A 16,355-nucleotide genomic window follows, 5' to 3' on the forward strand; every position below is an offset into this window, starting at 1 on the left:
CACTTGTATGAATATCAAGAGCTCAGATGGCAACCCAGTTCTAAGCAAAGATGGGAAGGCAGAAAGGTGGAAGGAGTATATAGAGGGTCTATACATGGGCGATGTACTTGAGGACAATATTATAGAAATGGAAGAGAATGTAGATGAAGATGAAGTGGGAGATAAGATACTGTGTGAAGAGTTTGACAGAGCACTGAAAGACCCGAGTCGAAACAAGGCCCCGAGAGTAGACAACATTCCATTAGAACTACTGATGGCCTTGGGAGAGCCAGTCATGACAAAACTCTACCATCTGGTGAGCAAGATGTATGAGACAGGCAAAATAACCACAGACTTCAAGAAGAATATAATAATTCCAATACCAAAGAAAGCAGGTGTTGACAGATGTGAAAATTACCGAACTATCAGTTTAATAAGTCACAGCTGCAAAATACTAACGCGAATTCTTTACAGACGAATGGAAAAACTGGTAGAAGCGGACCTCGGGGAAGATCAGTTTGGATTCCGTAGAAATGTTGGAACACGTGAGGCAATACTAACCTTACGACTTATCTTAGAAGAAAGATTAAGAAAAGGCAAACCTACGTTTCTAGCATTTGTAGACTTAGAGAAAGCTTTTGACAACGTTAACTGGAATACTCTCTTTCAAATTCTGAAGGTGGCAGGGGTAAAATACAGGGAGCGAAAGGCTATTTACAATTTGTACAGAAACCAGATGGCAGTTATAAGAGTCGAGGGGCATGAAAGGGAAGCAGTGGTTGGGAAAGGAGTGAGACAGGGTTGTAGCCTCTCCCCAATGTTATTCAATCTGTATATTGAGCAAGCAGTAAAGGAAACAAAAGAAAAATTCGGAGTAGGTATTAAAATTCATGGAGAAGAAGTAAAAACTTTGAGGTTCGCCGATGACATTGTAATACTGTCAGAGACAGCAAAGGACTTGGAAGAGCAGTTGAACGGAATGGACAGTGTCTTGAAAGGAGGATATAAGATGAACATCAACAAAAGCAAAACGAGGATAATGGAATGTAGTCAAATTAAATCGGGTGATGCTGAGGGGATTAGATTAGGAAATGAGAGACTTAAAGTAGTAAAGGAGTTTTGCTATTTAGGGAGTAAAATAACTGATGATGGTCGAAGTAGAGAGGATATAAAATGTAGACTGGCAATGGCAAGGAAAGCGTTTCTGAAGAAGAGAAATTTGTTAACATCAAGTATAGATTTAAGTGTCAGGAAGTCGTTTCTGAAATTATTTGTATGGAGTGTAGCCATGTATGGAAGTGAAACATGGACGATAACTAGTTTGGACAAGAAGAGAATAGAAGCTTTCGAAATGTGGTGCTACAGAAGAATGCTGAAGATAAGGTGGGTAGATCACGTAACTAATGAGGAGGTATTGAATAGGATTGGGGAGAAGAGAAGTTTGTGGCACAACTTGACTAGAAGAAGGGATCGGTTGGTAGGGCATGTTTTGAGGCATCAAGGGATCACAAATTTAGCATTGGAGGGCAGCTTGGAGGGTAAAAATCGTAGAGGGAGACCAAGAGATCAATACACTAAGCAGATTCAGAAGGATGTAGGTTGCAGTAGGTACTGGGAGATGAAGAAGCTTGCACAGGATAGAGTAGCATGGAGAGCTGCATCAAACCAGTCTCAGGACTGAAGACCACAACAACAACAACAGTATATATGTAGACAAAAATTTTGTTGGCAGAACCACAATCTTATTTTGGCAGAACCACAATCTTATTTATGTTAATCTCTCTGTGTAAAAACAGCATAACAAATTTTAGACACAGTTAATGGACAAGGAGGTGAGTGTCCTCTACTTCAGTGATAATCTTTCTGCATTTTTTCCCAATTTGTGTAGGAATCTATGATTACTTAACAAATAAAACAACTTGCTTCTCTTCTGGCAGCAGTTTACACAGATCACAGAAGCATTCAGCAGTATTTTCATTTTCAAGTAGTCTTCCGACAGGTGCACATAACTTTAAGTCTATATTACTTACTTTAGTCTGTCATGGAATACATTTTATGCCTGCATATTACACCTTTTTGTAGACAGGAAATTTTCCCTTTGGGAAAGAACATGAATTTGACATACAGATATCTTCAGAAATTGAGCTAGCTCTGTTCACCACGAGATCTGAGAGGTAGCGGACAACGACAGCACCCAGGTTGATCCCATGTCTCTTAGTTAGTTAGTTACACGTTCCACGGATCATTTTGCACTATAGATTGTAATGATATAATCACATCATAAATTAATTTGTACATACGGTTACATTCTGAACATTTCTAAGATTTTTTATTTGTTTTTATTTTTTGTTACAAAAAGAAAAAATACATACAGATGCGAGTTAGTAATTACTACCCGCCACCTTTTACACGTTACAGTAATAAAAATTCTTCTATGGAATAGATGTAGTTCTCAGGAAAAACTTTCTAAGTTTGTTTTCAAATTTTACTTAGGTGTCTGTCAGAAATTTTATGTCACTGTGTACATGATCAAAAATTTTTGTTCAGCATTGTGGACCTCTTTTTCTACTAAAGACAACATTAATGTGGAATTTACGTCTGAAGGTTTTTCATTAGAGTTACACATTGTTGGTTTCTCAATAAAATACAAGTTACGAAATACTCAACCAGCTTTGTGTGTCACCTGAGGGTTCCATCAGAATTGTATGTTGTTCTTAATGGGAAGGAAATGTCTAATGTGAATGTAGCTTTGGGCGTAATCCAAGAGAGTGCTATAGGATCAATACTGTCAGCAATCTAGTGGGTAACTATTGAATTTTGATGAGGCTTCTTGCATAGGATACTGTTGTATATAGGGAAGTTAAACATCAAAAAACTGTAGAAAAATGTACAAAATCCTACAGGGCATCAATGTTTCATTAAAGAATGGCAGTTGAGCCTCGGAAGAAACAAGTGTAACACATTGCAAAGAAAAGAGTGGAAAGAGCCAGTATTACTCGATGAAAAATTTTGGAATTGATCATTGTAAACAGTAACATCTGTAAAATATGTAGGACTATGAGTCGAGATCAACATAAAGTGGAAGAACCGCATAAAATTAGTTGTAGGAAGAACAGATGCGAGACAGATCCTTTAGAAAAATCCAAAGGATACATAATTTCCCTATGAAAGAAGCAGCTTACACAATATTAATTCGACCAGTTCTTAAGATATTGCTCATCAATCTGGAATAAATTCACGGTCAGATTAACAGAGAATATAGAAAAGATCCCACAAAGAGTTCTACATTTCATTATGGGTTTATGTACTTAGTGCAAATGGAACAGGAAAGGAATGGAGGAATGACTGATATACACAGTATACTCTGCTACGAACTATAAATCGACTTATGGAGTGTAGATGTAGATGTAGTAGTGCTAAATGCAATAGCTTCTGAAAATCACACTGTTCTTTGGTGAAAGGTGAACTACAGTGCTGTTAGATGCTTTCTCATTTTATGTCATATTTGAGAAACATTTTTGTGCTATTTCATTTTGTATCTGCCTAATTTTCCCAACTGTGTATGTGAAGGGTATTGCGATGAAATATTTTTTTCCAAGCTTTTGAAACAGACAAGCTACTTACAGTCTATAAATAATACAAATTTAACAAATGAAAACTTATATAAATCATTATTATTATTGTCTTATAAATATTTGTTTGATACAAACAGAGATTAAAATTTTACACCATTCCTCTGAATTAAAGAAGAATATCAGTAACATTGTATAGACATCCTCATGTTACTAAGAACATTATATGATTTTTAAAAAGAGGTACCAACGTTTATTTATTTGCTATTTGCTGTCTCACATTTTCTTCTTCATTACTGTAAACTACTACAGGCCCACTGAGACACTTCAGTTGGTAGGTTAGGGTAGGCCCTGACTGCAGCATCAATTTGATCGTCTGTTATCATTAACCTGTACATTTTAAATTCGTCTTGCTTTTGCCTCCCAATGGAAAGTTCATTGTACTCTTCTTCATCTTCACCTGCCAAAAGCTTGATAAATTCCATGACCTGAAAAAATGGGGGGTAAGATAATCTGTTTTACAATGAACAATAACCACGAAATATATTTTTAATTCCCTTTCATCAGTGTACTCTCAAACTGCTTCACCAGAGCTGACTATCTTACTGTGTCTAATCTGTACTTTATATGTATAAAACAAACAGCCATTGGCATGATCAACATAAGAACACAGACTAGAAATAAGGCTTTGAAATTAATGATTTCATTCCCAGACTAGGACAAAAAATTAGATATGACACGCACAACAGGAAACTACAGCAAAAACTGACACTATGTAAAAAGAGAGATGATAAATAATCAAACAATGACAACACAATAAGAGTTGCATGGCATTACTTGCCAGTATCATACTGAGAAAAGAGAAAATTTTGTCAAACTTTTTAACTTTCAATGCAGGAGATCAATGACGTAGAAATATCTGCACTATTTTTTTCTTTATTAAACAGCCAAGCCTGCTATCACAATAGAACCCTAAGGAGACTAAATTACGGCCAAAATACAGGAAATCCAAATATGAATGAACTGAATGATCTTGTTTAGCCTAAACCATATATATAAAATTAAATATGGTGAAGCTTAATGCTTTGTTCACAGATTACATGTAGAAACATTTCCTGGGTGAAATGCTGGATATTAATGTGAAATACACATGATATTTCATCAGCACAACTGTTCACTATCTTCAGGTGCAATGAACACAATGCTGAGCTATGACTGGAGCCTCCTATTTGTACCCGTCTAAATGGGAAACATGCAGGCACAAAGACACCAAATTTGGTGGGCAGTAGCGAAATGTTCCTGATCAACTATGGGGTGGACTGCTATGTCACCTGTCATAACTCCTGGGCATTGCTGCCTGGCTACTCCAGCAGACTGTTGGAAGCCATGAACTAGAATACGTGTTCTGCACGTGTGTGGTGGCCACTTCATTCTGTTGTCGTCTGATTACTTAGGTAAGTGAGTGACCAGTAGTCTCTCTTTCGGTTGCTGTGACTTACATATTACCAGCACAGAAACCCATGCTGTGCTAATTTTGAAACCAGTTAATCCCTGTTCATGAGATTTGTTGAACTGTGAATTTCAACCTTTCTTTTTATTTTATTTTTCTTTTCTTTTAATTACACTGTCCCAGTAAGAAACGACAATGAGAAAATTTTAGAACCTTTTGTAGACTATGTTGTGCCCCATACTGAGTTAATGGTCAACCATGACAGACATTCCTGGTTGGTCCAGACAAAATGTCAATGTTTGATGCATTTGTCTTCCACGGTGCAAGTCTGTCCAAAATATGACCACAGTTATAGGGACACTTATAAGTGCCCATCTTTGTCAAATCAAGGTTTTCGTTTAAAAGAGAGCGGTAGAGCACTGAATTTTTTTGCTGGATGGAAGATGCATTTAACTACACATTTTCGTCAGTTATCTTCCCATTTTTGAAGATGCACCAACATATGGGAAGACGGCCATTCTCCAATTTCTCACACTGCCTGAAACATCCATTTTTCAGGCATATGGTATGGTGCAGCTCATCAGAAAAGCTGTCTGAATCAAAAATGACTTATGCTCTATGGCCCCACGTCCTAAGCATGCTACTTTGTTGGTGGACTGCAGGTATAAATCCATGTGTGTTGGTATATGACACACAGCATGATCCAAGGCATCATCCTCTTTTCTCCACATCTACACAAGCGGGAAGAGTTGTTTGCCTTTTTTCTCCACATCCATTGTAAACGTAATGTTAGGATGAAGAGAACTGAGATGATGTAGAAGTACAGCCAGGAATGCAGTGCCACGAAGCAAGATTACAAAGTTGACATCCAGTGTGGTGTCACAAGGTTTAGGCCTGTCCCACCCCTCATTAAATCGACCAAGACTTATACGAATAATTGTAAGAACAGTTGTTATTATTATTATGTTCTTCAAGTTTGTTTTTGGGTTTTCAGAAATACTGTGGGAAGAAAGTTTATTTAAGTTGCAGATAACGTGGAAGACGTTGCCCAACGATCACCACAAAAGTTCGACGTAGCGGCAAGTGGGCAAGGAATAAAAGGAATGCTGCAAACCGCTGCGAGCCATGGAAGAGCCTGGGCTGCGAGGCGTCGAGCTTCCTAGGTCGTTGTTGGACAACATCAAAGGAAGAGATATTCTGCTTTCTCTTTGTAAACAGATCGATCGAGTCTTGAAAGGTTCATGTAAAATGTATAGGCGGGTGACACATTAGGTGGGACCCGATGCCTGTAATACTTCCACAGTTATTAAAAAGTTGTTAAACGGCAAAACCAATAGTTCATCATTTATATAGATGATGATGATGCTGATGATGATAATGATGAAGTCCCATACTCTGTGACGGAGCGTAGGGGAATGATGCGGAAGACCCGCATCGCCGTACTAGGCAAGGTCCTAGCGGAGGTGGTTTGCTGTTGCCTTCCTCCGACCGTAATGGGGATGAATGATGATGATGATGAGGACGACACAACAACACCCAGTCATCTCGAGGCAGGAAAAATCCTTGACCCCGCTGGGAATCGAACCCGGGAACCCGTGCTCGGGAAGCGAGAACGCTAACGCGAGACCACGAGCTAATGGGACCCGATGCCTGTAATACTTCCACAGTTATTAAAAAGTTGTTAATCAGCAAAACCAATAGTTCACCATTTATATAGATAAAAAGTAATAAAGATATAGGAAAGGAAGAGTTGCGGCATCAGAACGAAAAGTGATACATCGCTCAGTAACGAAGAAGGACGTAAACAGCGGGCCTTACGTGGTGAAAACAAATCAACTGATAAAATAAAAGCCACATAACACTGCACCAGGTATTGCCAAAAGTATGTAGGTTTGAAATCCACTGAGCGGAGTGATTTATCCGCAAACTCTCATACAAAAGACAAGCCACAATGGGTGGCAGTATACTGCCCACTGTGATGCTGTCAATTTGTTCAAAGAATTAGTCACAGAATAAAAAAATAGGTTGAAGTGGACATGTCCTTGAACAAATCTACAAGATCCCCTTCCAGCTTCTGATCAATGAGTAACAGCAATTCTGGCAATGGCACTCAAGTGAAAAGAGACCGCATCAAAACTAACAAATATATTAAATGATGTGTATCTTAAGTTCTTGAGCTGATGAATGAAGTCTTCCAAGTTGCATATGAGTTACTCACATTTTCTCACTAAATGGCTATGCTAGGATGCCAGATATATTGCAAGCACCCCAACATTGTTTACAACAGGTCTCAGCACCATACAGTCCATGTGAATGTTATGGAATATGTACAGCGTGAGAAGGAAGGGTGCCTGTGCATGTAATATCTTGGCTACTACATCATCAGAGATCGCGCTGGTCTTAAGGAGCTCTAAAGTTTTTCACTATATGTTGGCTGTAGGATCCTGGTTTAGTATGCAGCCATCCAATAACTGGTTTAACTTGCGTAAGTACATTTGTCTGAGAGGATAACAGCTGTGTTTCCTTAATATTAGGATCCACTCTTGGTGATCAAAATGCTGACACTTCTGCAGATGAAATATTGTTCTTGTGTGTTTGCACCTGCGTCAGAGTGTGAAAGGTATCCTGCCTGATCTTCTCGGCAGTGACCCTGAGTATTTTTGAGATTCCCCATTCGATTGAGCTAATGATGTCCACAGAATGAAGTTCATACCCTTCTCCAATGCCAATCCACTGTGTTGAGAAGAGGTGTTCCCTTAAGAATGTACATGGTCCATTTATAAAGCTTGTCTTGTAGTTTATCTTCTTGTGATAAGCCACCTCTTAAGCGGTGAAACTTTTTAATTTGTCATGCTCTGGCATACTGCCTCCTTCATAACACCCAAGTAGCACTACCAACCTACATCCAAGAAAATGCTGATAATCCTAAAGAAATCCACACGTGAAGTGCCAACAGATCTTAGCCTACAAAGTCCAATTCTGTGGTGCATCTCCTCTCTCCCCAGTTTGTAGTTGTCTCTCTGTTTAATTCTGTTAGCAGCTGCAAGTTTATAAACCTGTCATTCAAGTGCAGGTTGTAATAGTTTGAAGATCTTGGTATCTTTACAAGAATGAAACATAAAGTGGATCATGTTGTGTCTGTGAGTGGAGTTACTGGTGCAAAGTGTCTGCGAAAAGGTGCCCAAAACAGCTGCAAGAGGAGAAGGAGGACGACGACGACATTAGTGTTTATCTCTTCGACAATGAGGTCATTAGAGATGGAGCACAAGCTCACAGTCGGGAAGGATGGAGAAGGAAAGCAGCTGTGCCCTTTCAAAGGAGCCATCCTGGCATTTGCCTTACGTGTGAATTAGGGAAATCACGGAAAACCTAAATCAGGATGACCAGATGCGGGTTTGAACTGTCGTCGCAACAGCTGTGGCCAATGCAGCTGTGCTTGGAGGTGCATCTGCAATCAAGGATTTAACAGGTATATGCTAATGAAGATAATATATGGCTTAATATACACCCAAGTGTCGTCTCTGTATCGAACAGGCTAGCTCTTAATTTCATCTAGTTGGTTAGCCCTGCCATCACTTGGGTTTTACATATCATGACTGAAAGTAATCTAAGATAACTGCAACCAGAGGCAGTCATTGTGCATTAAAGCACATACATTTTGCATTATGTAAAATTAAATATAATTGTGCAAATTTTGTTATTTACAAGAAAATTTGTGTAGTTTATTTGTTACATGAGAGACAGGACTTTATGAATATTTTGTTTTACATAAAAGCATTGGTAAAACACCCATGGAAAAGTTGGCAATACATTTTAGCGTAACTGATTACTAAGGACTTTGGAGTAAAAATTACTGCAATGAGGACCCTAACATGGTACGAAATGGTATAATAATAATAATGGTCATGCGCTAATCATCAAGATGTGAGATCTGACATTTAAGGTGGTGTGATGTAAGTTTAAAGGACATCTGAAATTAAAGTTGACCTCTCATCAAGATTCAATTGAAAAGAGCTCAAGGTGTCAATGTTAATGGAAGATGACATAACTGTTCGTATATGTATCTCTTCATAGTCAGTGGAAGATTTGCCTGTTGTGCAACAGTAGAAAAGTGTTAGCTGAATTTAAAGTTTCCAGACTACCTGATATCTATAGTTCTGTTCCCTCAAAAAATGCATGGGAACATTTGTAATGATACTTTCTATGTGAATCAGCATTACTATGAGTATTAATGGGTTTTTAATTGCATTTTAAATAGAGGAACAATACATTTTTGTGAAAAAGTAAATTCTGTTCATTTATTGATTTAATATGAATTTTGAAACCTCCGAACCATCATGTTGAAGTTGTTGTGACTATACTTTCTTTAGTTACACTGCTATGAGGTGTTCAGTGTCTATCATTACTAGGCTGAGCACAGAAAACAGCTGCAAGACAAAATTGATGTTTCACCAAAATCCAAGATTGATCAAAAGTAGAGGTGGCACTGCTGAAATCAAATTACATCTTTATCATTTACTATACAAAATGTATAAATGCTGCTGGTTTCTAATCGAGTGGATATGGTTGACTAAAAAGTGAGATAAGTTATTTACTATTTTATTGTGTCTTCAGGTTGTTGCGGGATAATGAATGATCTATTAAATTTTGGATGTGCAACCACTGACACTATTTAATCACATGATATTTTCGTTGTGTAACAATAGGTCATCTTCCAAGTAATCTGACAGACTGAAGTTACAGTGCTCACTTTGGCCTTTCAAACCCATGCAACGCGCCCCTGTGCATGCAGTGCTACAGTTGTTGTTCAGTTGCAAAGAGCTAAGCATAAACTGAATCTGTAATTAGCTGGTCAATCAATGCTGAGATATTTATATGCCATTAGTTGCTTGGAGGTTTTGGTTCAGAGCAAAGATGATGGCATCTTTGGACACACGGTTTATCAGAAACAGATTCATATGCATCTATATTTACATGCAAACAGGCGCCACTGTCCTTCCTGAATGATGGGTGTACTTTAATTCACGGAACACACAGCATCACTGATGAGAGCAGTCTGCAGACGAGCTTCGACACTTTAAAAAATGTTTGAAGCAAATGAGTACCCTCTACAGATAAAACTGAAGGTGGACTCAATGTGTGAGGGAGATGACACCAAGAGATTCAAATCCACAGTTTTTGTGCCGTAAGTGGGAAGCTCATCATCAAAAATAGGTGATATCTTCACAAAGTACAAAATGAAAGTGGTTTTCTGACCTTCACTGAAGACAGGAACCGTTTTTGTTACATCAAAGATGACTTAATACTCCACAAGGCTGAAGTTTACAAGATCCCCTGCAAGTGTGCCCTGTCATACATCAGGGAGATGCACGGAGCACCAGAGGTACACCAGGCTCTTACAGCCCAATAAATCAGCTGTGTCAGGGCACTAAATTGACAATGGTCACTATGCAGTATGACAACGTTGAAATTCTAATGTCAATTTCATCTTTCTGGGAGTCAGTGCTGAAGCAAGCAGAAAATTTAATTAACAGAGATAGTGGTTTCAGCTTGGGAAAAGCATAGAATACAGTGCTCACTTTAATAAACTCTCAAAGATATCACTACACAGTTAGTCATAAATCAATATTTAAAGACTTGTCAACCAGCTAACCACATATCCTGTTTATGCACAGCTCTTTGCCAGTAACTGCGGTCATTGAAACTTGTGTATCTGTGGCCACATGTGTAACAGCACGTCCTGTGGATTTAAAAGGCCTGTCAGCTCACCCAGAAGATCATTGAAAGTTATATGGTTGAAAGTTAATATCAGGAGATGAAATAGTGTTTTACAGCTGTATGCAAGAAATTTCGTGTACGAGGTCTTTCAAAAAATTCCAGAACTTTGTCCACAAATGTTTTCTACGCATACATGTTACTTATTGTGCATGGTCTCCTTCGAAAGACACTCCTCCACAACTGATACACTGCTCCAACACTGTTTTCACTTCCGGAAGCAGTCTTGATATGTTTCCTGCTGGATCGCATGACACACCGTCTGCAAATTTTCTTTTATCTCATCTATCCTTGCAAATCTTCATCTTTCACTGGGGTTTTGAACTTTGGAAATTAAAAAAAAAAAAATAAAATAAAATAAAATAAAAAAATAAAATAAAAAAAAAAATCCGCAGGGGCCATGTCTGGAGAGTATGCAGGATGAGGCAGCACAGTGGTTTCATTTTTTGTGCAACAGGCACACACCAATAGGGATGAAAGTGTGGGTGCCCTATCGTGATGCAAGAGACATGAACTGTCTTCACTTTTCAGGCCATTTCCTTCTCACGTTTTCTCACAGGTGTCACAACACGTCCCAGTAGTACCATTGATTAACGGTGTGTCCCTATGGCACGAATTTATGATGAACCAATCCTTCAAAGTCAAAGAAAACAATCGGCATGGGTTTGACATTTGACCTGGCCTGAGAAGCTTTTTTTTGGTTTTGCAGAACTTTTCCCAATCCACTGTGAAGATTGAACCTAGGTCTCAACATCATTACATCTCCTCATCAGTTATGATTCTCCTAAGGAAAATCTGGTTCTGATTTGGATGATCCAAAACCTCTTCCCACATTGCAAGGCAAAGATCTTTCTGGTCTTGACTCATGAACCGTGCAATGAACTGGGCGGCAACATGATGCATTCCAAGATGCTGTATCAGGATTTCATGACACGATCCAACTGAAATGTTACATTTTTCTACAATCTCTCTGACAATCAGTCTTCGATTGGCACACACAATTTTGTTGTCGTTCCTGACATGAATGTCATTGGTAGACGTCGAAGGGCGTCCTGCATAACGGTCATCTTTAACTTCCGTCTGGCCATTTTTAAACTGTCAGCCATTCGTAACACCGAATAAGGCTGAAGCCCTCTTCACCATAGCCTTCCTGCATCATTTTCTGAAGTTTCAAGCAAAATTTAATGTAGACGCATTGCTCCTCTAACTCCGCCATCACAAAATTCGCAAACTACACTACATAATGTTCTACTCAATACAGCACTGAACAATGATTAACACATGGACAACAATGAAACTTCTGGCAGTTACACATTAAAACATGTGTGTGCAGGGATATCAACCACATTTTACTCCAGCACACCATTGGTGCAAAATTACAAATGTTCTGGAATTTTTTTGAACAGACCTCATATCTCATATATGTCCAGTTGACAAGATACATTATTATCATACAAATATACAGATAAATGAGCTTTGCTTCAACATTTACTTGTGTTACTCACCATCAGTATTAACAGGATAACAAGTGATCAGTATTTCTGGGAGAAACTTGCAACTGTTCATAGTTATTTGTGACTGCAAGGACTAGTGCTAGTAGACAATACATTCTGGACATTATTTTATGTGACCACAGACAGTGGTCATGTGTGTGTGAGTTGTGCTTGTGTGAATATGTGTGTGTGTTTTCTACATTAGAAGTAGGCCTTTTGGCCGAAAGCTCACATATATAGCAGTCTTTTTGTTGTGTCTGTCTGCAACTCAACATTTCTTCTATGTCGTGAATAGCAATCTATCCTTTTCATAATATTGTCACTATTCTTTATTAGTTTAAATATGGGTTCCTTTGGTTCATCTGGACACAAATTTCCCATACATGAGGAAGCTAATCTACAATAATTTAGTTTGGAGATAACATAGTTTTTCCACATTCAGAACTGTTATGAACCAAAAATCATAATTTACATTCACAACTGCATTACAGATTTAAAAATTCCTTATATGTTCCAAAATAATTTTTCCCCAGGTCTTCATTTAGAATGTACAATTATGTACCATAGACACACATTTACAATGGATTTTCATCCCATTGAAGGTACTTCCATATTCAGATGAGGGGTTGAACATGAAGACGTGTTCAAAATTAACACTGACTAACAAATTGAGTACATAGATTTGCCACTTAATTTTTCAATAAGTTCGAATAACATTTCCCTTTATTGTCTGCAATGTTTGTGTCAGCTGCAGGAAGGGGATACAACTGTCAGTTGTGCATAGGGAATCTGAGGACAAGAATGTGTAACTCTTTGAAACATCATGCATGCAGCTAGGTGTGTGATGTACTAATAACAAAGGTAGTAGCTGTGTCAATGTCAGACAGCAAACAGATATGCTACAAAATGTGTTACCAAAATAATACTCTACCGAGTGTAACACTGAAGAATTAAGAAGTTGTCATACTGTCTTCATTATTTTACAGAATTCACTAAACAAACATAAATGGATAAAAATTAACCAGTAGCACTAAATACACAATACGCTGGTCAATACCTACTCAGACCAAGCGCAAAAAGGACTACAAAAATATTTTATTCGTTGCAGTAAACTATCAGAAGATTTTTAATAACACCCCAAAATTTCAGTATTACTATGGAGAAAAAAAAAATTCTACGTCTCTTGAATGGCCTCTGTTGAATAGGATTTCGATGACTGTAACTCAAGACACTGGAGAGGCCGAAAGAACAAGAAATAAGAAAAAGTGAGTAACAAGAAGTACGTTGGATAAAACTGATGAAAGCAGAAATGGGAAAAAACAACAATTTAGAAGAAGGCAGAATACAGTCCACAAAACTGAACAATGAACTGAAAGTTAACTGACCAGGCAAGAGAGGATTGTATGAGAACACAATGTGAGGAAACAGAAGAAGGAAAAGAAAGGAAAAGTGGAAGAAATTTACAGAATAGTGAAATCCTTAACAAGAATTGATGCAAGGAAAATAAACAAAAAAGGAATGTTAAATAAACATGGGAAAAGTATTGTATGTATACAGAAAGAGACGAAAGTTTGGATAGATTATGTGTAACGGTTATACGGTGCACAGGTAGATAACACCAGACTGGTTTTGGTAGATGAAGGGCAACAGAATGAAGACGACTGAGGTCTTAAGATACTGAAGTGGGAATTGGAGAAAGCAATTCAAAGCTCCAGAAAAAAAAGCATCGGGCTGTGATACGTTACATCTGAGTCACTGAAAGTATTAGGTCCAAATTCAACAGTCAGACTGACTGGGGTAGTAAACACAATTTAGGACACAGGAATTTGGACTCAAGATCTACTTCAGACCATTCTAGTATCTTTAACTAGAAAGTGCAACACAAAAGGATGCAAAGTCTATACAATCATTAGTTTTATGTCATGTTACAAAGGCTGTAATAAAACAATGGAAACTCCAGGTAGGGATATCAACAATGCAGGAAAAGATACATTGCTACTTATCATAAAGATAACATGCTAAGTTGCAGACAGGCACAATTAAAAGACACTTACTCAGCCTTTGTTGGAAACACACACACACACACACACACACACACACACACACACACACACCATATTCATTCGCACAAGCAAGCACACCTCATGCACGAATGACCACCAACTCTGGCAACTCATGCCAGAATGGCTATGATGAGAAACATAGTCAGGAGAATTGGCAAGATAACAGAGGAAAATACTGGTGAAGACCAGTATGGGTTCAGAAAAGAAAGAAATTAGAAACATTACAGGCTGTCTGAGGATGATTGGGGAAAGAACGACGGAAATGAACAATCAACTGGAGAAGGCATTCAACAGAGAAAACTGGAATATACTGCTGATAATTTTCAAAGAAGGTGGTATAGACTGGAGAGACAGAGTATTAATAAAGAAGATACATTCAAAGCAAACTGTGACAGATTTGGAAATGGAAAGATGAGCATTGGAAAGGGTGTAAGGAAAAGATGTTCACTGTCAATGAAGCTATTTAACATACATGGAGAAGAACTTTCAGGTAGGGCCATACAGGATGCAAGACACACTGTAATGGCAGGAGAAAGAATAAATGCTATAAAATATGCAAATGATCAAGCAGTGCTGGTGGAACCAGAAGAGGAGGTACAGAGTATGTTGCACAAAGAGATGAAGAGTATGAAATTATGATAAATATATGAAAGACAAGAGTGATGAGAATAAGGAAGAAGGAAGATCAGGTAAACATATTCAGAAGAAAAAAGATAGAGCAAGCAAAATCCTTTATGTACTAATGGTTCAAATGGCTCTGAGCACTATGGGACTTAACATCTGAGGTCATCAGTCCCCTAGGACTTAGAACTACTTAAACTTAACTAACCTAAGGACATCACACACATCCATGCTTGAGGCAGGATTCGAACCTGCGACCGTAGCGGCCAGACTGAAGCGCCTAGAACCGCTCAGCCACACTGGCCAGCCCTTTCTGTACTTGGGAAGTTTAATGACATGGAATGGAACCTGTACAGAAGATATAAGGGGTAGGGTACCTATGGGAATAAGAGTACTTGAAAAGGTGAAGTAGTTACTAGGTTTAGAAGAATTTCAATTGAGCTGAGGAAAAGATTTGCTTAATGTTATCTCTGGAATGTAGTGCTATAAAGCAGTGAATCTTGAACAGTTAAAAAGAAAGAATGATATTTATAAAGTTTTGAAATTGGCTATGGAGAAGAATACTTGAGATTTACTGAGATTTAAGAATGCTGAAGTGATGAAGAAAGTAGGAGATGAAAGAAAGTTACTGGAAGTGATTAGAAAGAAGAAAAAATCTTGGCTGGGACATATACTGCATTGGAATCATCTGCAACAAAGAATTATAGTGTACATTCCTAGAACACTCAGCCAATATACTGCTTCCTCCTGCGTGTATCTCATGAAAAGGCTATAAAGATAAAATCAGAGAGATTCAAGCCCAAACACAGGCTTATCAGCAATCTTCCTTTGTGCGAACCATTTACAAAAAAAAAAAGTGACAATATTCCACAAGGTACCCTCTGCCACACACTGCAAGAAGGCTTATGAAGTATAGGTGTAGGTGAGGGAAAAAGTGAAAGGAATGAGAAGATGTAGGCAGAGAATTAGAATGAAGAATGACATCAGAAGAGGATGAAAAAGACATGAAAGAAGAACAGGACACAAAGGTGAGCCTGGCACATATTGGATTATTCATAGACAGCAAAAATTAAAAGTCTACAAACAGCATTGTAAGAAGTTGACCTTTTATTAGACTAGGTACCAAAGATAGAAAGTATCTAGTTAAGTACTATAATACAGTTATAGTTAATTTTGCAAAATAAATAGTTTACTGACTTCAGCTGCGGTAGTCCAGACGTTTTTATAGGACAACGAAGAGAAAACATACATAAAATAAGCTAGCATTTTTGTTCGAACATCACTACTAAATGTGTAGCTTACATCTACAGATTGTAATTGTATAAACACTATATCTGTTTTAGTAAGTATTCGGATGCTCCCACATAATGTTCAAAGTGACAGTGAAGATCTGTGTGTCAGT

General features: G+C 38.0%; 1 protein-coding gene across 1 annotated transcript in view; it reads right to left on the bottom strand.

The window, feature by feature from the left end:
• Nucleotides 1-2,281: 2,281 nt before the first annotated feature.
• LOC126236281 (origin recognition complex subunit 4) overlaps nt 2,282-16,355 on the bottom strand; it is an 87,301-nt gene continuing 73,227 nt past the window's right edge. The window contains exon 8 of the mRNA XM_049945445.1: nt 2,282-4,039. Within this exon, the coding sequence (XP_049801402.1) occupies nt 3,845-4,039 (195 nt within the window). The 3' untranslated portion in view covers nt 2,282-3,844. The remainder of the gene's footprint in view (nt 4,040-16,355) is intronic.

Source organism: Schistocerca nitens, chromosome 2 (assembly GCF_023898315.1).
Source record: "Schistocerca nitens isolate TAMUIC-IGC-003100 chromosome 2, iqSchNite1.1, whole genome shotgun sequence".
In the NCBI taxonomy this organism is placed as follows: Eukaryota; Metazoa; Arthropoda; class Insecta; order Orthoptera; family Acrididae; genus Schistocerca; species Schistocerca nitens.